We start from the raw sequence: 24,541 nt of genomic DNA on the forward strand, positions 1-24,541 counted from the left end.
TCTCATTGTGTCACTGCACATGACTTTGATGGGAAAGAGAAATCAAGTCTGATATTGCAGTACATCTCTTCAAAGACTTCACAGGTTAGACTGTTACCAAGTCACTATCATAGCATTTGAATCTGGCACAAGTGGCAGGCGTGCCTGGCTGTCTCCAAAGCAGAAAGGAGAAGAGATGGCGGGATCACACGGACACACACATAGACAACTGGGAAGGATCAGTAGAAGGTCAATATGCAAAGACTCATGTGAAATTGAATAAATTTACATAGGTATTATTCAGCTTCATTAGGAGATATTTCCAAAAGAGTAAAGATAAAGTTCTTTTTTAAAAAGGTATCTCCTTTCTTGGCTTCAGTCCGTGAGCCATGTTTTCTGCATCTTTGCTTTGGTATATGAGGCCCTGAAATACAGAAGAGGACCAGAGAGTCAGCCAGCCCCCTTAGAGAGGACACACTGGATGTTTTCCGTGCTCTTCCTTTGGTGGCTACAGAGCCTTTCCTTCTGATGTCACTCACAGGCTCTCATCTTGCCTTGCTGGGCTGCATTTTGTGCTTCCCTGAGCTGCCGGGTCCTGGAGCTCGTCAGTTACAGTTCTTCGCTTCTGCTGACTGAAACAGCAAAAGCAATTCTGAATGTGTCTACCAAACTGATCACACACTTGTCCCGCTTACTGGCTTGTAAATAATGTGCTACCGTGGCCTACAGTAAGAAAATAAGACTGCTCTCTGCACTGCCAAGCAGGTGCTTTTTGAAAAACAATGGAGGAGCTTCTTTTTTCCCCTTAATCCATCATGATTTGGCCACTTTTCTCCAGTGCAAATGTTTTCTCCCTGTAGATCAAGGTATTGCTGAAGTGGTTGTGCATCTCAATAAATCCTGTGAATCTGATTTTCCATTTATTCTTGTTTTCCAAACATTCTCAGAGAAGAAAGCTTTATTTTATTCTCTTAAAAATACACTTTTCAGCAATGACTTTAACTAGATGTCCTACAAAGCTACAGTACATTAGCGTCTGTAAGTACTTGTGTTCATATTTTTAAATTACTGATATCATTTTCATTTCTTAAAATGATATCTAGTAGGAAATACATAGGATTTTTTCCAGTGTGCTAATTTCAATATGAACATAAACAATGACAATGTTATCAAATAGTCACAATATTTCCTTGGACCAGCTCACTAGTTAATAGCAGAAAAGCAGTGGTCCTAACATGGTTTTAAGAACATAAAAGATAATGAGGCTGGATACTAAAATTACTTTCACATCACGCACGCAGTTCTTCTCAGTAAACAGAAAGAAGAATATGACATTGAAAGCTCTTGTGCAATCACAGCTTTTATTGCCAAAGGTATTTCTTCAGAAAAGCTGCTGCTTTGGTGTATAAGATATAATTTTACCTGCTGCACATTTACCTGAATGCATGGACACACACTTGGGCACACGCAGCTCAGCAGGAGTAGAATTTGTCACCTGTCACTAAAATAGTTTGATCTAATCAGCATGAGAGGGTAGATTTTGATCACAAATAGATCTTTGGCTCGATATGTCTTAAAAGTAAATTTACTTTTCAGCATATGAACATTGCTTAGTCAGCAATGTATGCTCATAAAGCTTTTATTTTTCATTCGAATTGATCCTGCAAATATCTTCATAATTTTCCTTTAAACTTTTTGGTATAAAATCATTTCAGACACGAAAATGTTTAAGTGTTTTTGATATTGCCACCCTTGCATTTTTTCCAAATTTTCCAAACATTTGTTTGGGGTATCACTCACATTCTCTGTGTGTATATTTGTGTGTCTCCCTCACTTTTGCATCACACACACATACATGCATTGTTTTCCCAATTGTTTTGCAGCAAATTGCAGACATGCTGCCCTTTGTTACCTTCCCAGAAACTAGGATATTATTTTAACCACAGAACAGTTAGTAAAATCGTAAAATTAATATCTAATATAATTATCTAATCTACACATCTTATTCATATTTTTATAATTGCATGTGAGTGTACTTTATATCAAAAGAAAAATAAATGATGGGAGGGGTCCAATCCAGGGTAACATCAAGGGTTTTTTAATGTCCTTTAATCTGAAGAAAATTCTCCTTCCTGTGTCTGTCTTTACAGTTTTTTAATTTAACACAGTCCCTCCCTGTCTAGATGTGTCTAGCTCTCCCAAATGGTCAGGTTTAGGGTGTTGGCAGGGAGATGGTAGACTTGAGATTGAATCCTTCACAACAGCTGTAGCCTTATCACTAGGTTATGATGGGTTTCGTTAGGTTTCTCCACTGAAAAGGTATTTCTTCCCCCTTGTGAGTTAATGTGGTTTGTGGTGAGATACTTCACAGCTGTGTGAGCATCCAGTTTCTCATCAAACTCTTTGTCCCCAGTTTTAGCATCTGTGGATACATCTTGCTTAAAACACCTACTACCATGGTGGCTTCCAAATGGTGGTTTTCTAACTCCATCATCTCTTTTACTTTGAATTATCTGTGTTGTAAGAACCTTTCTTTTCCCCTCACTTATTTATTTATTAATCTCCCAACTCTGACTCATGTATTCTTTCTTTTTGGTTGTGACTGTTCCTACTATCCTTAGTTTTGATGGTGAAATTTGCCATCAGTCTGGCCAACTGGCATCTATCTGCTCCTGTCCTTTGGACATTTTCCTGCTGTTCTGAGCATTTTCCTGCTTTCTAGAAGAGCATGATGTCCAATGTCATCTCGTACCTTTCATGTGCCAGTCTAGGAACCCACTATCGTCATGGGAGAATGATATTTCAGAACCAAGAGTTCAGCTTTTGATGTGCTTTTTGTTCCTGGCTTGTCACTGTTTACTAGATGATGGGTAAAGCTAAGAAAAGTATTTATGTATGCAGGCAAAGCCACCTATACAAACCCACCTGTGCATTGATATCAATGCCTACCTGTGCAGATATATTGAAAGTCACATATTTGTTTCCATCATTCTAATTCCACTCTAATGTCACAAAGTTCTTCCCAGCCACCCACCTTTGCACCTTCTTTGTCACTTCTTTCTCCAATAGTGAGATAACTGGTTGTCAGCATTTACAATATAGCTATTTTTAATTAACCCCTTTAATACACATGAAGTAAGTTCATTGTAAATCTACGCCATTTAAAAAAAACAAGCATGGCGAGTGAAGTTTAGTATAGTTTCTAGGTTTTTTCTTTAGTGTGAATACACATTGCCTAAATACTATGTTAAAATATTATTTGAAAATTGTTAGTGCTTCTGTTCACTGTGGTGATATTCCTACTTTGTAACTCATTTAGATTTAATTTTATTTTTAATCCATTTTGGATATTTCTTACTATGCCATTTGATTATACTAATTTTTGTTTCCATGACTCACAACTGTTCAAAAACACTCAAAATAACCACTTTGTTCTGTCATGATTTGCTTTGTTCTGTTTTGTTTTCTTTTCTTTTATTGTATTCTCTTTAAAATAAAAAAAATTAAAACCACTTCTCCATGTCATGAACCTGATATCCTTATCTCTGTTACTTCTGTCTCATTCCTACGCATGTTCTGTTGATAACAAAGATATTTTATTCATTCTGTGTTGCTTTCTTCATAAAGGATCAGATTCATAAAAATAAGTGTTTTACTTTCCTTTCTCACTTATACAAAAGAAATGGTAATTTTTTTACTTTGTTTTCATGTAATGGTTCATTTCCTCTATCTACATACGCTGTTCTTCATACTTATTTTGCTCATATGTGCTTCATACTTACATTTGCTCATATGTAGCTCATTAGCTGAATGTAGTGTAATTTATTTACCTGTTCTCTTTTGTATGAACAAGTAGATTTTCATCAATTTTATAATTAAAAATAATAATGCTACAAAGAAGTTTGTATTTATATGTTTTTATATTAATACAGAATATCTTCAAGGTAAATTATGAGGTAAGGCATTGTTAGGTTAAAGGGCGTGTATGGTTAGTTTTATATTCCAAATTGTGTGAAAGTCTTACATCGGTTTGCAGTTCAACCAGCAATAGTAGCTAAGAATGCCTTTTTCTCCACAGTCTTGCCATTAGAGAAAATTTACTTTTAAGTTTTCAATAGTCTGATAGATCGAAAAGGTATCTCAGTCTAGTTTTAATTCACACCCTCTAATTTTGTGTTGTTTTAAGTAAAAATCAGCTCTGCAAGCCTTAATGTAGAAGTTAAACTTAATTTTCTACAAAACATTACTTTTCTAGCTGACCACACGTTTTAAAATACATGTCAAATATTTCCACTATTAGTTTTAATTGTTGCAAATCATATTTTATCTCGTATATTTTATATAATATTATTTTAAGCAATTTGCTACCCTGGCTATTTTAGATATGGCCAGTATATCCCAAACGCCAAGCTGGCTATCTTTGAAAAATAATGTGAAATAGCTCTTTTTAAAAAATAACCATCAATTTCATGAAAGTAGCATACAAACATAGATTTATATTCAAAGGTCTCCTGTATCTTTTCTTATGAGAGTATATGGTGAATGGGACATGCAAATAGGAAATCTCATGCCGCACTCAACTTTACTAATAATTCCAAGGAAATGAATAATCAGAAGACACAAACAAATCAGGGTGGGTGAGAACCAAGACCAGCAGAGCAGCTCCCAGCCTTTCTCACTCAAATGAGCCCAAGCAGTAACTGCTGCCCTGTGTAGTTGTGGTGCTTCCGAGAAAGAGAGCTCATCGACTCCTGAAATATCTCTCCTTTATACTTAGGAACACACCTTTTAAGATGTTTCTCTAGGAACTAGGGGCCCTAAATTCACAGATTTCAGGCTTTCCTTGCTACCATGAGTGATTCTAGGCACGTCCCACATAAAGGACTCCTCAGGGAAGCTTTCATCTGCTAGTAAACAGCAGATGCACTGCCAACAGGTAGACCAGGAGATCTGACCAGGTCATTGCTTTCCTTTCTGGAGTCACCTCTGCCCCATGAAAGGAGGGAGTGGATTTCAGACTTATTTAATAATTCCTTTCCCACCCTGTCATATTCCCTGTGCAAAATAGTATAAAAAAATTGACCTTTCCTAAATTATTTTCTGAAAACATATACCTTAAAGGTTAAATATTTCTCTGGTTTGAGTTACCCTTACAGTTTAGGTGAAAAAGATGTGTATGTTCATACACACACACACACACACACACACACACACACACACATACACTATGTAGTTTGTATAACTATTTTTAAAGTTTTATTTTTATTTGCTCATCTTTTTGGTACTGGAGATGGAAGCTGATCTGCTTGCCAGGCAGGTGGAGCGCTGCTGAGCTATATCCCTGGCCCAATTTGTATCATCATTAAAAGAATTTTATTAGGAAAAAAACCTCTTAATATGATACATGAGAAAATCTTTTAGTAATTGAAATTTGTATTGAGATTATTGTCCATTTACATGTAATGCATAATGCAAAAAAGCTCCCAGACTTTAGCCAGTTTCTCCATCAATAATGTTTTATAAATCTATAGTGTACTATTATATTCATACATTAGTGCTATTCAGCTTTTTTCAGTTTTATTGATATTCATCTATTCAGAGTAAGCACATGGGTAGACTCATGTATCCACAAAGGCCAAGACACTAAATGTATCCATCATAACCCAAGTCTTCATAATGTTTTCTCTACCCATGCCCTCTTCTCCTCCATTCTTCAGGCCCATCCCCAATTTTTTTCTATATAATCTTTGAGATTGGCTTTTGTCAACTTTTAATCATTCCAAGCAGATTCATCCAAGTTGTTCCATGAATCAAAAACTTACCTTTACATGGCTAATTAGTGTTCTGTGGTATGGATATACACTGTCACCTCCGCCATTCCCCTACCGAAAAGTTCCTGCTTTCTTCTGAGTGTTTAGCTAATAAACTGAGAAACATTCACATGAAAACTCATATTTGAACATGCCTTCATTCCCTGGAATATGTGGTAGATTCAGTTAGCTTTGATTGCCCTCTTCTTCTTCTCTTTTTTTCTAACCACTTCCCTGGCCACTAATTGACTATTCCAGAGCTGTGATCGATAGATCCGTGTGCCTATTTCATTATCGCCAGCCAAACGTGTCTCAACATTATTCTCCTAAACATTTAGTGCCTTCCGTGGTTCATTCCTAATGAGTTGTGTGCCAAGGAAAATGAACTGATCAAGTGCCACAAGGACTAAAATTGGTGATATTTCTCACCTGCCACCGTGCTTGTCCTTTGAGTCTATTTGTCAGGATAACGCTCACACAGTGCACCTGGTATTGATTTATCATTTAGAGAATTTTCTCGTTGCAGACATTTCAGGGCCTAGAGTGCTCTGCAGAATTTTGGCCTCCATTTCAGCACTTTCTACTGATTAGAAAGCAGAGGGGGAAATATCAATGTCGTGAAATAAATTTTTCTTGTGCCATTACGTGGAACAGAATCAGGCTTGACCCCTGTTGGGTTAGCAGATGAGGGAATGTGGCTTTCAAGGTGGTGCCATCTTTATGAAGTGCTTTTATCTTCAGGGACACACCTCAATACCTTTGGATAAATTGCCTCTATCTTTGATGGTGACAGTGACAATATTTCTAAGCTTCACACATCCCAGGCCTGATTGACAAGACAAACTTCACCCTGGGAAGTGCAAAATGGGAGAAAAATGCAGCTCAAGTCACTGCATCACTATTATTGTCAATAGAATAGATTCTATCTATTAGAATATAGATAACTGAAGTAAATCTGTCACTTAAATACTTAATTGCGGGTCACATACTGTGTTTAACAGCTGAAGCAATATGCATTTCTTTATTAGAATTAAAAATATTTCTTTACTATTGCTTTATATAGGGTCCTAATAAATTTACCTCCTGCCTTCATGATGTACACTTACAGAAGAAAAAGAAAATATATCCCTGAGTAAAACTTCTATTAATGTGTTTTTAGTTAATCAACAAAACCTATGTAAATATTTGAGGGCAAAAAATAACAATACTCCATATTTGTGACCTAGGAAAAGTTAGTGAAATAAACAAATATTATTTGACTAAGGTGCATGAATGTGCCTGGGATAATGTGCACTTTATAGGATCTGCATTCTAATGTCAGTGTTGTTCATACTCCAAAATCAGTACCCTGGCCCACCAAATAGAATAATACCAACATCTCTACATCCCAGTCTGGCCATAGAACAGCGGAGTTCATCCTTACCCTCAAGAGGCTGCCAGAATGAGTCCCAGAATGGTACCTGTGCTTCATTCAGGAAGAGACAAAAAAAAATCAGAGAAACATTCAATCTTCCTAAGACCACACATGATCGTCTGCTGTGCTGAAGAGAAGGACCTGGACCTTCTGGGGCTAGGAAGGATGCTTCATCTGCTCTCAGCTGCAGCCAGGCTACTTACACTGGCTTGCTGATGCTCTCAACTGCCTGTATTAAGGGAGGTACAAGGTCTTGCCCACCATGGTGCTGGGTTGCAAGAACAATCCTCTATTGCCTCTTATGTTTGTATGTTGGTGCCATGATCCATAAAGGGAAGAGTAGATGGGATCCTAGTACATATAATGTGTCATCTTTGGAATTTCTTTTTGAAGTCAGAATGATTTGCTTTGTAAAACATCATCATTTCCTTAGGAACGTGCTTCTGAATATCAACTGTGCGTATCATCTCCTCATTTTTAATCATTAATGCTAGCATCATGATTTAAATCCCGGGGCTAAGCAAACATCGCAGGTGAAGGACAGTTTAACTGCCTCAGACCCTAAACCCTTTGCAGAGTGTTTCACAAACCTTGCCACCTCTCCAGCCCTGAGCCTTGATCTCAATGTGGACCCTGGAGGGAATGGCCAGAGGAAAGATTGATGATGCAATTACAAATGATACTGGGTTCAAATTCTCTTCAGGTGAAGGAACTGGAGTGATGAAGAGTCTGGGATCTGGGCGGATGGCTTGTGCCACGTCTTGCTTTTTCAAAGGTGTGTGATGGTAGTTAAGACAAGTATTTTCAGATCTCTGGGCGTCGGAATAATTGTCAGTACTGAAGGAGTGGCAATAGCTTGACATGGATACTCTCATCTAGTGCTAAGAAACCCATAGTGCTGGTGATACATTCTCAATTCATCAGAAACTTGTTGCAATATAATAATTCATACTTTGATGATAAGTCCTTAGAAAGCTTGCTGTATAGTATCCAAAAGAATAAAAGAGACCAAAGAGAATAGATGTTGGGCACCATAAAACAACTCATAATTTCATACCAGGATTTCAACAAATACAGACTGGTTTGAGGTACCAGGAGCTGGTGCGAGGTATGTTTGAGTGCATATGTACCTGTCACCAGGGTAAATGGGAAGTCACCAGTGATATTCTGCTTCCACGAACCTAACTACTGTGACTATAGAGAGATTAAAGAGACTTCTTGGGACACAGCTTTATGCAAGGACAGGACAGTTGATGGAAACCTTTCTATTCAGTTTGCCAATGAAGGGAAAGATTGTTATAGACTCAGGGTGTTTTTTAGAGTTTGAGGCACTCAGGGATTCTTACACACTCTTCTGTGAAGGCCACATCATGCTGGGTGTCATAACCTTAGACGTAGTAGGTGCTGTCTGTGTTCTTGGAATGCAAGCCTCAGCAGAGAAGAATGTTTTATCAAGTTTGTTTTCTGTAGAATCTACCAACAAGAGCAGTGCTGGTTCCTAGTAGTGCACAGTATAAATGATTATTTAACTGAGTGACTGCATACTAAAAAAAATATTTAACTCAAAGCTTGTCTCTTCCATGTACCTTTTATTAGTCATGGTTATCCAAAGAAAAGAACCAATAGGATGTGTATGGACACATTACACATGGAAAACTGTGGATATATATAAATTATACATAAATGTTGTGTGTGTGTGTGTAAGTGTGTGTGAATTTGGAGAGACAGGAAGGTGGCAGCATACAAACAGAGAACTATTTTGGGGAATTGTTAAGTAATTGACTCATGGAATTATGGGAACTGTCAAATTCAAAACTGTCATAGACAGGAGATCTGGAGAAGAGCTGATCCTGTATATTTGAGGCTGAAGTCAGTCTAGAAGCAGAATTTTTTTCCCTTGTTGTGAGAATTGTCATTTTGTATCACAGCTTTCAATTAATTGGACAAGACCCACTTGTATTATTGAAAATTAGTTTGTTTTTATCAAACTTTACTGAATTAAATGTTAGCCACATCTAGACTCTACCTTCATGGGACCATCTAGACTGGTGTTTGACTGAAAACCTGGACACCACAGTCTAGCCAAGCTGGCAGCAGCACATAACTGAAATCCACCATCACAGCAAGTAATAAGTAAGTAATGATGGGTTGCATAGAACGTTTTTCTGCTTCTGTCACTTGGTGGTCCTGGGGCCACCACTGCCTTTTCTGTGGAAGATAAGTGACTTGGTTTTGATCACTAGTTTCCAATGTGATCACTAACAGGTGCACATTTTTACATTTCCCATGATGGGTTCTGCATTTTGAAGAATTTCTTTTGCCCAGTAAATCATGTTATATAAATGTAAGCTCATGAATGGCTAAAAGTGCAGTAAAAGAGACAATGTCAGAAAGTTTTTTCTGCTCTTCGTAAATATTGAAAATTGATAATAGATCATTGTTCCTTTTTTCTATTTTTGTATTTCCTGGGACCCAGGAAGATTGGTTAGGGACCCTTAATTTTTACATGAATGTCACAGTATGTAACCTCTAGAATTTACGTGAGGGTGAGTGGGCCACATAAGTCACTTAGCCCAGTACATAATGTAGAGTAAGCTGCAGGTAAATGTTGCCACCTGGTATTAGTGCTGTTGTTGATTTGCAGGAACAAGGAATTGGTTCCACTAGCTTCCTTTCCATGTCTTTATTTTTCTGGAGCCTCCAAAATTTATTACTTTGCAGACAGTATCTTCACAAGTTTTATTCTGAATTGAATTCAGTCTTTAATACCTTCATGGTTTATAGCACGTGATAAATTTTGATAATTAGCAAATCAGTATTTGCACTTTGGATGGCAAGTGAGTGTATCTGAATCCCTGCTCCTCAGTGTCTAGTGGGGTTTTGCTCCACTGTGTAACAAGGAAAGAATGGTTCCAATCTGGGGTCATAAATCTGTGATCTACCCTTTCCCTCTTCTCTGAAATACACAGGTAGGAGTCAGGGTGAAAAAAGTGCCTCACTCTGGTATTTGACCTCAGATTAAGAACAACTTTTCTCTTTCTCAGCTTCTGACTTGTAAGCCAAGGGCTACTAGGATCTCTAGTTAAGTTTTCTCCAGCCTCTGTTTCTATCACGTTATTTTATTGCAGCCATGAGGAGGTCATCTCTTGCAGACAATGAAAGAATAGCAACATATTTTGTAACCTAAGCAAGGGCTCCAAAGAGTCCCCGATCTTTGTGTGCCATTTTTGAGAAACCCACAAGCAAACTGGAGCAAATCTAGGCGTGTGAAGCTGTGCGCGTTCAGCTTAGAAGGTAACCTGCTACTTGAATTCTACGTGGTCATCCATCCCACCTCGTGTCCTCTTTGGGAGCCTTGCCACTTCCCTTCTGTTCCACTGTCCCATCATCCATCGTGAGGTGAATCAAGGCTGGAAACGAGAGGATGGTGGAGTTGAAACAGGCACAGGAAGGACCTCAAGTGAAAGGGACAGTGCTGGCTTGCTTATATGGATATACATCAGGCAACTGCAGTTGATTTCATGAAAGTTGAGAAAGGAATGGTGATTCACGGATGTGGAGCTGGCTGGGATGTTAGAAAACTCATGATTTGGCAAGAGGCATTGAGGACACTGCTCTCTGCTGATGTGTTGCAGACACTGTAGAGGGACCGTTGTTCCAAGCCTCTGTGGTCATCAAACAGTTTCCTCAGTCAGGGCTGGACAAAGCCCAGTACAACCACTATAGGCACTTTTGTTTGGGGTGTCAGTTTGTGCCATTGAATGATGACACATAGGGGAAAACTTTGATTTTTTTCACTGTGTCTCTCAAAATGATTCATTTGTAATAAATTTTTTGCCCAGTGCCTATTTCTGCAACCACATAAAATGCTACCATTTACGGCATATTTCCAACTCGCTGCTGCCCCCCTGAAGGCTCTTCTTGTCTTACAAGTCTCTTTGTTCCAACACCCTGGGTGGTGACAGCTTGAAAGAAAATCTGTGTGCCATTTTGGACAAATTTGGTGACTAATTTTGTGACTCTTGTATTTCCTGTCATTTTGTGGCTCAGGAGATTAGCGATCTTTAAGAAGGGGCTTAGAAGGAACTCATTCATCTAGAAAACATTCACCCCTTTCATAGACACACAGGGTAACGGGGTTCTCCTCAGCCAGACTTGACATGGGTGTATGGTTCTGTTGGTGGCAGGACCTCCTGCAGTGGCCTTGCACACAGAAGCTGTGTCCTCCCTCACAGGAAGGACGTGCAAGCAGAGGGCTGTGAGTGAGGTGGGAGACTTGTTCATATTCATCCCTGTGACAGTGGTGACATGGACATGTACAGTCATAATGCTTCACACAACACTAGACTTTCTGTTTACAGAGACCCCTATACTTCTTGGCCCAACATATACAGTGGGCCTGGTTGCATGGACAGTGTATTAAATCCTGAGGATTTCAAAACAATAAATTTTAAATGACAAATAGTAATTGTTCATCTTTCTCGGGTGCGATACAGTGTTTTGGTACATTGTACACTGTGTTACGATCAGCTAAGGATGTTCAGGTTACCCATCATGGCACACATTTGTCATTTCTTTGTGATAAAAATATTCAAAAGCTCTCTAACTATACAATACCACTTAGCCTTCTGTGTAACAGTACACCAGTGCTTATTCCTCCTTTCTCACTGTGATTTGTGCTGTTATCTAACCCCTACCTGTGCTGTTCGGAGCTCCCAGCCCGCAGATCGTTATCCTGCTCTGTTTCTGTTGGATGAACTGCTTTAGACTTGTTCCTGTCATTTGTGGCAATGCGGATAAACCTGGGGAGATCACAGTGTTAAATAAAATAAATGAGGCACAGAGAGGCAATTTTTAAAGAACTTTTTATTCTATTTTCCTTGAAAACCAAAGCCACAGGGTACATTGTTATTGAAGTATAATAGAAATATTAAAATGTTAGTAGACACATTTATTTGAAAAAATAAATATGAAATTCAAGGGAAATAGGGAGAAAGCAGTTTTTGCAAGGGGAAGGGGACCAGGAGGGATAAGAAGATGATGAAAAGAGAATTAAAATGTATTACATGCATGGGGCAATGTCCCGTGAAGAGTCTAATCATTAGGTATGCAAACATGTGCTAATAAAAATAAAAATTTAAAAAAAAAGTCTGAATAATGCTTCTATGTGTCTATGGTTAATGTTATATGTTAATGGGAAAACTTCAGAGAATTTAATATAAGAGTTGGGGAATCATGACTATAGGGGATTCTAATGTCTCTATGATTCTAACTATATACTTCATATAAACTGCAGCAATTGGAACTGTACTTTTTGGAACTGCAACTTTTGTCTTGTTACTGGTCTACTTGTCTTAACAAAATACCCTTGAAATTTATCCACACTGTCTCATGTGTATTAAGGCTGAAAGACAGATTTTATATATAGGCCATGTGCTGCTTATCATTCATGTATTGGTGGACACTTGGGTTGCCGCTACATCACAGCTGTTGTGCATATAATGCTGCTATAAACATGAAGAAACAAGTATTTTTCAAGTTATTCCTGGTAATACCGTAAAGTGGAACTGCTGTGTCATACAATTCTATTGCTAATTTTAAGTAAGCTACAGTAGTGTTTGCTGTGACTTGGATATTATTTATCCCCAGATGTCCATTATGATTAAAGACTTAGTGCTCCAGTTGGATGTACAGTTTTCCCAGCATCATTTGGATCCCCATCAGACAGTCTTGGCATTCCTAAGAAAATAGCTTAGCCATGTGTGCTATTTCTGAGCTCTGTATTCAGTTCCATAGCTATGACTTTTGTCTTCTTAAATCTAACCTTAAGTCCTGTAGTTAATTTTTCATTTCAATCATTATACTTTTCAGTGCCAAAACTTTGCATTCTCTTGTTAGTTTTTAATGTCTTTATAGTGATGTTCCATTTTGTTTATAATAACTTTCTCCACATTGTTCTTTAATATATTAGACATCCTTTCAAGGCCATTGTTTTAAAGTTTTTATCTAGTAGGTCTGCCACCAAATGTTCCCTAGGGATGGTTTGTGTTGACTTTCCCCCAATGAATGAATTGTATTTTCTTATTTCTCTGTTTTGGTGAAAACGGGACATTTGCATCTAACAATACTGTAATTATTATATGACCTCCCTATGGTTTACTGAAGCCTCCCCATGGCTTCAGTGAACCATGAAGACTTAGGCCATGGTTATTGATTAGTTTTGTTTCACTGTTTTAGGTTGTCTCTGTGTTAAAGATTGTTCTGGGGTATAAACTTACAGTCCTAGATCTCTCCTAAGCCTATAATTTTCCCTGCGTATCTCTGGTCACTTCTGAGTTTCCCCATATGTGCAGAGAAACTGATTTTCTTGTTAATGTCTGGATCCCAAAAGTTAGAAAGTGATAAATTAAGGAGTGGGGTGTTAGGAGGTATAGCTCTTTAACCTTCCTGGAAGTCATGTCGGCTGGAGAAGAGGCTTGCAGCAGTTAGTGGGGGTGCAGCAATAAGAAGTCAGCCCTGCCCCATTGCCTGCACCTCTGTGACAGAGCAGGAGTCACAGCCCAGGTCTCAGCCAGTGGGAGGACAGAGTCCCTTCTGCATGCATTGAGTCTTGTGTGCCTGCGTGTAACCTGCATCCAGGCCACGTGGACAGCTGCCTTTTCCAGGCTGTAGCAGAGGAGACTACAACTGTGCTAAGCGATGTAACTGACCAAATTAACTGCACTTTATTTTAAACCTTCCTTCAGAGGTTGCCTGCCACTAAAGGCTGCAGAGTTTCAAAGTGACTACACCAGATTTTGCCACGCAATTACAGTGGTACCTCCGTGCACAAACTTAATTCTTCCCATGATGCTGGCTACAAACCAAATGGGTCATGAACCATATCTAATTTCCTCATAAGGTAAATGTTGAATTGAACCATTGCATTTGATTTGATTCATAACCATTTTGGTTTGTGACTAGAATCATGGAAAGAATTAAATTCTTGAACCAAGGTACCACTGTTTTATCTGGGTGGAAGATAGGTTCCTAGTGCTCCTACTCTGCCATCTTCCTAAGCTCTTATCTCCAACTTCATGCGTTTTTAACTTGTTATAAGGAGTCGAATCATAGGAATAAATGAAGCACTGAGACATCCAACAGCTTCAGTGAACCATGAAGACTTAGGCCAGGTAGAAAAAGCCACATGAGTGGTCGCATGTATGATTCCAGTTGTGGCAATGATTTAAGGCATAAGACAGCAGACAAGTCAGTCAAATGCAGCTGCTCGGGGAGTTGAGGAGTGGGTTGACTGCCTAATGGGTATCAGGCCTCCCTTGGGGAGTAATAAAACTATTCTGAAAATTGATAAAAGCTGAAAGTTGTAGAGTATTGTGGCTACATTATGTACTACTATACTAAAGATCACTTTCAAATGGTCAGTTTTAGATCATGTGGACCTTACCTCCATTTAAAGAAATAATAAAGCTGTGAAAAAAATAATAAAGATGTCAGAAAGTTCCACAAAGCAGAAAACTCACTAAAAGTAAAACACGGATTATTCAAGAAACTTGCATTGTGTAATTTCTTACAAGTCCTCCCCTGCCACCTCTTTTTTTGTTTTTCTCTTGCAGTACTGGGGATTGAGCCCAGAGCCTTCATACTGAGTTAAATCCTCAACCCAATTTAATTTAATTTAATTTAATAATGCAATTTATTTTAAGGTAGGGTTTTGTACCAGTTGGGCTCAAACTTACAGATGATCCTGACTCAGCCACCCAGAGCACTGGTTTATAAGCATGAGCCACCATACCTGGCCACAAATTCACCTTTATACTCTGACTCTGATTCTAAGTGACAGTAAAGTATTGAACTGGTAACCTGCTTGGGCATATAAGTACTTTTAGCATCAGAGTCACCGTCTTCCTCTAACTCTTGCCAAGCACTCTCAGTTTTAACCCTGTAGCACCAGACCTGGCTCCTCCTGCCCTTTCCTTCCACCTTCACTCGCATGCAGCCATCCTGGCCTCCTACCTGGGCTTCTGCAGTCTCCCTTTCTCCCTTCCTCCCTGGCATCAGCAGGTCTTCTGTGCTCACACCCCATCATGTCCAGGTCCACCTTGCCTGAACGCTAGCAGCCAGGCATCGGCCCAGAGGAGTCCTGCTGCTCAGGCTGTGTGTAGATTCCCTCACCTGCTTCCATCCAGTAATATCCAGAGCTCTCCTCTGAGTCCCCTCAGGGCTGTCTTCTGCTGGGCCCGCTGGGTGGTCTGGTGACAGTGGCCTGTTTCCCCGTGCAGCTTAGAACTCTCTCTGCTACAGCCTTGCCTCTCTTTGGCTTGCTACACTCTTCCCCAGCTTTTGAGGCGATGCCTGGAAGTCCAATGACTCACCTCCCTGAGGCCTTTGTCTTCAGGTCCCCCCCACAGTCCTGCTTCATGATCCGGGCACTCACAGTGTTCCTTGCCCACTCTCTTTACCAGCAGAGGGCTAGAGATTCATCTAGAAGCCCCTGCCCCCGCAACACACAGTATTGCTATGGCTGATTGCACAGTGGAGCTGTGGCTGAAGCTTACTTTGAATGGATAAGCAATGGTGTCCTTCCTATAGATTTTGGGCTGTACTCAACGGTCCCATCACCTGCCCTCGGTGGCTCACTCAGCAACAGTACAAGAGGTGTAGAATTTGTCTATAATAAATGTTTCCAGACTGCACAATACCTGTTCCTCTGCACTAAGATGTAACATCTCATTGACTCTTGTTTGAGGCGTAACCAGATCACAGAGGTATGCAATAGCACCTCATATCTATGTCTTAAAATTTTTGGCATGCAGTGTCTATCATCCTACTAAGCATAATCCCTCACTTGGAATCATTGTGGCCTTTCTCAGTTGTCTCCATTTCCATACATATTTTGTAGTATTTATTTCTGTGTCAGTAATTTTAAGGCTAATTATATACTATTTTATCTCTTAGTTTTATCCTTTAGGTTTTGTGCATTTCCGTAATGCCTGTATCCTCCAGTAGCAGTGCTATACATTTTGGTGAATGGGAAAAAATGGAAAGAATTAAAATCTTTTCTTAGTACACCATAAACAAATTTTTAAGAAGATGGGATTTGAATCGTTCAGAGTTATTTTTCTTAGTTTCAGTGCTGACTGTGTAGCTATTTGATAAGCCAGCATTCTAGTCTAATCTCATCTGTAGATCTTTCATTTATTATCACTTAGCCAGGCGCCATCAGTTCAAATCTGTTCAGGCTGAAAAATAACTAAGCATGACTGCATTTTAAAAAATTATCTTGAGAGAGAAAATAATCCCGGTTTAAGCTGTCATTTAAATAGAATAATTTTGCATCCTTGGCATTTGCTAGAAGCAAGTGACCCAACTGAAATGGTACATTGAAAGATTTGGAAAAAGAGAGAAGCAAGCTAAGAGATAAGTTTAATAAAGATTTTGTTTTCCAGATGCAGCATCCTTTTGAGTCTTATCATTAAACTCCCTCTCTCTCTCTCTCTTTGTTTGGTTGAAAATAAACTGAGTGACCTTGTGATTTTAAAGAAATGTCAAGTTACATAAAAGATCATAATCAATCCTTCTTAATTTAAAAGGACGGGAGGGCAGGGAGAACAGTTCTTTAGAAATTAGACTTTAAAAATCTAAATATGCTTTAAAAATTGCAATACATTTACCAAGGAGACAGAGCGTTAGGGAGAAAAGGTAAAAATCACTGTGGTTCCCATTTGTCTTCTAAGGGACAGGGAGAAGCCTTTGAGCCTCTCAGTGGGGTCCTGCGTTTGTCTGAAAACCAACTCATGTAGTCTGCTTGAGTGCAGAGCTTACTGCTCACCTGTTCCTTTGCTTCTTGTCTTCCCCCTGCAGGTCACCTACCTGGGGAAAGTCTCTACCACAGGCATGCAGTTCTTATCAGGCTGCACGGAGAAGCCAGTGATTGAGCTCTGGAAGAAGCACACACTCACCCGGGAAGACATCTTCCCAGCCAATGCCCTCCTGGAGATCCGACCTTTCCAAGTGTGGCTGCATCACCTTGACCACAAAGGCGAGGCCACAGTGCACATGGATACCTTCCAGGTGGCCCGCATCGCCTACTGCACTGCTGACCACAACGTGAGCCCCAACATCTTCGCCTGGATCTACAGGGAGATCAATGATGACCTGTCCTACCAGATGGACTGCCATGCTGTGGAGTGCGAGAGCAAGCTCGAGGCCAAGAAGCTGGCCCATGCCATGATGGAGGCCTTCAGGAAGACTTTCCACAGTATGAAGAGTGATGGGCGGATCCACAGGGACAGCTCCTCCGAAGAGGTTTCCCAGGAACTGGAGTCTGATGATGGCTGACCGAACTTGAGGTGCTCCAGCGAAGGCAGCATTGGTCAAGGAGCTCAACGGGAGAGATGAAGAAGCAACCATTCCAATTTGAGATGAAAAGACTGCCAAAGCCATTGGCTGACCATGCTTTTTAAACGCAGATGAGCAAATCTAAATCTAAAGAAATGTATCATTAAAGTAATGACCTGATATTGAAATCTGCTGCTGCTGTGACTTCGAGGAGGGTGGGAGCGAGGATGGGGAGGAAGGGTTTAGATATCTTGTTTTTTCCTTGAGTTCCAATATCTCCTGGTTGGGGAGCTCCATGCCAGTTGTCACCACTCTCAGGCAAATATTGTGCAGCTGTGAGTGATGGACCATTCCAATCTGCCTTACGAAATCCAACAGGAATGCTTTGAGGCACTGCAGGCCTCCTCCGGGGTGGGCGGGAAAGGAGCGGTTGCTGATGCTGGTGTAAAGCCACAGGAGGAAGGGAAGCTCAGGATGACTGAGGGCCTCTCCCGTGCCACGTTCAGACTCTCCTCAGTATGCAATCAGCACAGCCTTCCAGCTTTACAACTAACAACCCGATAGTTGGCAGTTAATTCGCAGTTAAAGATAATGCTTTTATGTACACAGATATATCAAGTAGTACCCTCTTATTGTATTCACTTCATCTATTTTCTTAGAGTACTTGCAACTACTAATAATGCCTTCCCTTCTCCCTCTCTGCCTGCCCTCCTTCTCCAGCCAACATCCCTAGAGAGAGGGATTGTCGCAGCCTACCCCGCAGGACACCAAAAGGGAAGAAGACAAGGAAACAGATGAAATAAATAAAAAGGAAACCAACTAGGAGTTTAGAAAAATGGCAGAAACCCCAGAAAAGGGCAATGAGTGAGAAGCACGTGAACCAACTCTTTGGGGGTGTCCTTTCCTCACCCCTGAGTCTTGGTAACTTACTTGGCCAAGGTCCTATTGGACAAGTCCTTCAAGGCAAGCTTCAGATATGATTTGGGACCACCAAAGGAGCCGTGCCTCCACTGTGTAACATGGCACTCGGACAGGGAGTAAGTTAAGTAAACCTGGCCTGTAGGTAACCCATGTCCATCTCAATGTTAAGGGACATCTTACCTTGTCACCTTAAAATGACTGATGTCTGAGAATTCCAGTTGCCCGTTTGTTCATTAATTCTCATGAGAAAGTCTCGCTAAGAAAGCACAGATTTCTCAGTGTCATGACTCTTTAAATACCACAAAGAATCAACATGGAATGAAATTGAAAGCACTGATTAAAATACATGCATTTAAGGCCAAGAACTGATAATGAATTTCCCAGGTAGTATTGCTCCTTGACGGAAGTCTGTTTTTATTCTTGGTAATGTTAGGGGCACCTTAGAAGCCTTATATGAGAGATAATGTAATCCAGGGAGCTATGGTGTCAGCATTTGGTCTGTGTCCCCATGTGTCTGTGAATAGGTCTCTGCGTGTGTACTTGTGTCCCTGTGAGTGGGTCCGGTTTTCAGGCATGAACAATAAGCATGGAGTCATACTGAGGAGAACGCGCCTCTTGAAGAAATGCTTGTCGCTTTTTGACATATGTAAACAATTCTTTAGCATAAATGCATTCATTCTTTAATAAAATGTTTGTGTTAATCTGAGGCATTTCGTACTTTATGTGCACTTCCTTTTTCAAGCAATGGAAACAGGATGAGCAAAACAGATCAAATAGAGCAAACTGAGAAAAACAGTGTTTAAATTATTTTCTGCATAATCCATTCCTTGATTACGTTTAAAATTCTTGTTTTATTTTCTAAGTGTTCAGTTTGCCTTTAATTGCCAGCCTTATCTGAGATGGTAACATGTCAACCGTTCAAGGTGTTACTTAGTGTGTTGGGCTTATTAGAGAGGGGTGTCTTCCAGAACACTCTGCAAATCTCCTGTGTATCTTGGGGAATCTGCTTTGAAATCCTTGAAATGGAGCCATGAGTGATTCCTTCTGAGGAGGCTGGTTCAGGCTGTGATTTCTCAGAACAGCTACATTAATCAAGCAAGGCAGGTGGCCATGGAGTCTTTGTGTTCTCAGAAATGCCCTTGATGGAGTCAGTAGCAAATATAGTGAAAATATGGGTGCCTGCTAAAGAGGTGACCTCAAGTGAAAATTACTGCCTGACTCCTCTGGCTGAAGTGGCGTTTCTCTCATCACACTTTTCCAAATTTTATTTTATTCAATTGTCCTTGAATATACATCCTAAAAGCAGGAAAACAAACAAATAAGAAACAAAACAAAAACCTAAAATCAGCCAGCATATATTTCAAAATAATGCCCTTTTCCACTCTAAGTAAAAGTTAAGTTGAATCCCAAGTGCAGACATGTTTTTTTTTTTTTTTTTTTAATTTTTATTGTCAAAATAGTCTTTACTAGTCTGTTTCAGGATTGTGACATTCTATGTAATTGTCTAGAATAATATTGGCATGAGATTTTGTGTCGGATGCCTGGGAAGCAATGGAAAGATAAACACACAGTCATATCTTTCACTTAGCAGACGGAGTCTTATGGCAGCCAATTATGGTTCCTCTCAGAGGGATGATCCAACTTTCCATTGTTTTTTAACACTTTGCATTCTCTCTTCCTGTTCTACAGCTTTCTTGCTAGTGGTTGCAAAGCACTTTGACATACATTAACTTAGTGCTCCTCAAAGAGCCCTGTAGGTGGGTGGAGAAGAACAAAAGGGCTGAGAGAGACTGTAACAGAGCCAGGCTGTTTGGAGAGGTCAGGTCCCTCTGGTGGTTGGGTCAGGGATGGTGTTCTATTAAGACAAAACCTATTTCCTTCAGATTTTTCGTTTCCTCTAGGAACCATCTAACTTATTGTAAATTATCATATTAAACTATTATAAATAAACACTTTCTGCTGCTTATTTTTGAAGCATTTTTTAAGAGTGGATGAGGTTTTGTTTTGTTTTATTTTTAAAGCCAAAGCCTAAGAAGTTTTATTTGAGCACAAATAATGTAATACGATGTCTTTTTTGAGTGTTTTCCTGGCCGTGGGCACTGGACAAGATTAAGATGCCTTTTTTGTTTTGTTTTTCTCTAACCATGTCAATGCTATAAATATTACAGGTCATTAGCGTCTCATAATTTCCCTTTGTGTTATCCATTGCAGTTTTCAACCACATATTTATGTAATTATGCAAATTCCTGTTTAAATCTCTTGGGTGGTGTTATTAAGGTGGACAGTTTGTCTTTTTTTAATTGTTGTTCATGTTTTATCTCTAGTTTTAATGCCAGGACCAGACACCGGGGAGGGACTCTAAGTTAGCTGGCTGGCAGGATGGACAGAGGGACACAAAGGCAGAGGGAGGTGTCACTGTGTGTCTTTGGTTTACAAATTCTAAGACCTTGGAGCACCGGGAGGTATCTTGTCGATTCCTTGCACCTTTTCTTCAAAGGTGAGCAACTAGCTTTTTACTGGAGAAAAAAAAATCTGTCTTGGCTAATACAAAGAATTGTAGCCACGGATAGATAAGAAAGCAATGTTCCATGTAAGCCACACAGTGGAGAGAGAGCACACCCTGCCCCACAGATGCAGAAGGCTTCAAGGCACCTGCATTTAGCAGATGGCAGTGTACCCGGCATACAGTTTTTACTGTTTATTTCAAGAAGAGAGAGAAAGTTGAGGGAGGGGATTCTTACGTTTTGGACTATCTGAAGCTTATGAATTTAGGTCGATTTTCTTCAAATTTACATCTTAGAAAATTTTCTTCAAATTTACATCTTACATCTTTTGTTCCACCTTCCTTCTTTTCTCACTTCTTGCCCCCTTCTACTCTTTCTTCCTGTCTTTATGGTTTACAGCTAACATGACCATTCGAGTCTTTGTTGGGTTTTAAGAAGGAAGAGCAGATGTGCTGTGAATCTGAGATTACGCTTGGTGCATGATCCAGTGATGCTAAATTTGACAAGATTGGGAATCAGTGTAGGTTATTTTAAATTTTTCTTATTTAATTTCTTAGGCAGATGAGACATGGTGAAGACTTAACTCTTTACAGATTACTATTTCTTAAGTATTCAAAAACCATACTCTTTCTGTCCCCTAGATTTACCCTAAGTTAATTTAGAAGGAAGTTGGGGAAGTGAAGATTCCCATAATCAGGAGAGGTAACTCTTAAATTCTGACTGACCTTTAAGAAATTTTCCCATGAGATGTCAAGATTGACTTCTTACGATTATTTATTTTATTATTTTATACATTATTTGACTTGAAAACTTCTACATTTCCTTCAGAAGAGGTTCACCAGAAGATTATATATGATGCAGAAACCTAAATTTAGGGAAAAAAAATAAGGGAAAAGGTAAAAAGAGCAAGAAAAATCTAAGCCTCCATATTTTGAACATTTGAAAATAAATCATATTTGTTGCAAGTGAATTAAGACTAGATTTTTGTACACGAGCAAAGCTGACATTCATAAAGAGATCAGAGAAAAGTGTTGCTCGTGGATTTTACTTATGTGTTCCCTAATCAGGGATTCAACAGTAATCTGAACAGATTTTACTTTAGAAATTTACTTTATGGTTTCTACTTAAAAGCATTCTCATTTTTCTACTAAATTTTCAATAGCTCAGTTTAGAGCATACTATAAGAAGTCACTAAGGTGATCTGAAAATAGACTTGCTGAAACACACATATATTCAACAATTTTACAATAATAATAAATAAACCAATAATTAGCAACACTTTCATATAGTTTCTTTTGCAACTATTTTCTTAATAAAAGTGTTTTCATCCCTTTACGCATGTATATTACAGTAAGATTGGACCATGTGAAAACTTTGTATTAAATAGTACATGAAACCTTGACCTCACTCAAATCATTGGATGGTTTTAGTTGGCATTCCAGAAATTCATTGTTTTTTTTTTTTTTTTTTTTTACCTTGAGTGAAAAGTTCAAGAGAAAAATTTAAGAAAATATCCACCTAAAAGGAAAACTTAATAATTGGTTGCATTCCACAGCTCTTGTCTTCTAAAATTTAGGTGACAAAATTACATATACTATACAACATAGTATTTAGAATATGTATCTGTGTGTGGAATGACTAATTTGGGCTAATAAGCATGCATTATTTGACATAACTATTGTTGTGAGAATGGTTTAAATCTACTCTCTTTCAATTTTTAGGAAACCAAAAGCACAGAGGATGTTGTCTTGTGCCTTCTAGAATGGCTAGTATTAAAAGATGAAAGGCAGCAAGTATTGGCAAGAAGGTAGAGAGAGGGAAGGAGACCCTTGCACACTGTTTGGAGTAATGGGTATTGGTGTAACCATTCTGGAAAACAGTGGAGAGGTTCCTCCAAAAATTAAAAATAGAGCTTCTGTGTGGTCCAGCAGTCCCATGACTGGGTATATATCCAGAGGACGTGAAATCAGTGTGTCAGTGAGACATTTACACACCTCTGTTCACCGTAGCCTTATAACAGCTGAGCTATGTAATCAGCATGCATGCCCATCAGCAACTATAAATGGATACACAGCATGTGGTATGTGGTAGAAGGCTCTTCAGCTTTAACAAAGCAATCTTGCCATTTGCAACAACGTGGATGAAGCTGGAGGTCAATACGTTAAATAAAATGAGTCAGACACTCATGAAAGAATGGCTGCCATCAAGAAATCAACTGATAACAAATGTTGGTGGGGATGTGGGGAAAAAGGAACACTGTTCCAGTGTTGGTAGGAGTGTAGAGGTGCAGCCACGGTGGAAATCAGTGTGAAGATCCTCAAAAAACTAGGATTGGAATTTCTATTTAATCCAGATATTTCCCTCCTGGGTATTTTCCCAGAAAAATTGAAAAGGTCATGTCACAGCCACATATGTGCACCTGTGTTTATATTAGTGCAATTAGTAGTAGCTAAAACTTGGAAACAACCAGAATGCCCAACCACAGAATAGATGAAAAAGAGATGGAATATTACTCAGCTATACAGTGGAATATTACTCAGTTATAAAAAGGTGATCTTGTATAGGTAAATGGAGGTAACTTGAGACTATCCTCATATGTGAGATAAATCAGACTCATATTTGTAAATATTGTATTGTTTTTCTAGTATAAAAATAAAAACTGAGTAAGATCCAAAATGTATAATAGGTACTGTAATAACTACAGGGGAAGAAAGTGCTGTAAAGGATATAACTGTATGTAGGTTTAAGTGTGCAAGATAGATAACCATACTACTAGTATTTGTTAGTTCATCAAAGAGAGTATTTTGTACTGTCATTGTTTGATTGTCTGTCCATTTTTTATGCTTAGATTTTGTAACTTGAACAACTACTTCTAAGATAACAACATGTAATTTATCAACTAAAAAAAGACACTCATATGGAAACTTAACAGTGTTCACATGAGAAAAATGAATGGATGGAGGTTACTGGGGACAAAGAGGTTGAGAGTTGGAGGGATATAATTTCAAAGTATATTGGAAAGAAAAATTCAACAGATCTAGTGTCAATTGTGTACTGTAGTTAATAATGATTATGTCCACGTTCACTTTTCAATGCACATTTAGCGTGAGTAAAAGCTAAGGCTCATTGAAGGTCTGAACATGATTTTGATTTCAGTTTTGCACAAAACACAAAATCTGACAAATTTCATTATACTTCTAATTGGATTACTTCATTTAGATGCACTCCTAAATATAAAAGCATATTAAATAGGGGCTCTGGGATGGAACTGGACATGTTTAATTCAGCATTCTCGAGATTATTGCCTTTCGCATTTTAACTGCTGTCTGTTCTAAAATTTAGGACTACACATTTAGAAATTGGTACGGTAAAATTTTATCACTTTAGACACACTAATTTGAAGTTTATGACTTTAGCTTTGAAAAATTTAAGTTTTGTGCTTAGTTTTAATAAGCAAATAAATAGTATGGAATAACATTGTTATTGGAATTGCTGCCTACTCAAGGAAAACATTGTTTCCACATAATAAAAAAGCAGTTTATTAGATATCAGTAATTTTAGCATAAGTAGAAGCT

The 24,541-nt window shown here is 38.9% G+C and overlaps 1 protein-coding gene across 20 annotated transcripts in view; it reads left to right on the forward strand.

Annotated features, from left to right (window-relative positions):
- The window catches only part of Pid1 (phosphotyrosine interaction domain containing 1), a 216,261-nt gene extending 197,093 nt beyond the window's left edge, over positions 1-19,168 (forward strand). For all 20 annotated transcript variants that reach the window (XM_063237187.1, XM_063237184.1, XM_013157695.3 and 17 more), the window contains one exon: positions 17,065-19,168. In XM_063237187.1, coding sequence (XP_063093257.1) covers positions 17,065-17,541 — 477 coding nt within the window. In that variant the 3' untranslated portion in view covers positions 17,542-19,168. The remainder of the gene's footprint in view (positions 1-17,064) is intronic.
- The last annotated feature ends 5,373 nt before the right edge of the window (positions 19,169-24,541 follow it).

Source organism: Cavia porcellus, unplaced genomic scaffold (genome assembly GCF_034190915.1).
Source record: "Cavia porcellus strain 051 isolate PalLab524CR breed Dunkin Hartley unplaced genomic scaffold, mCavPor4.1 scaffold_26, whole genome shotgun sequence".
Lineage (NCBI taxonomy): Eukaryota > Metazoa > Chordata > Mammalia > Rodentia > Caviidae > Cavia > Cavia porcellus.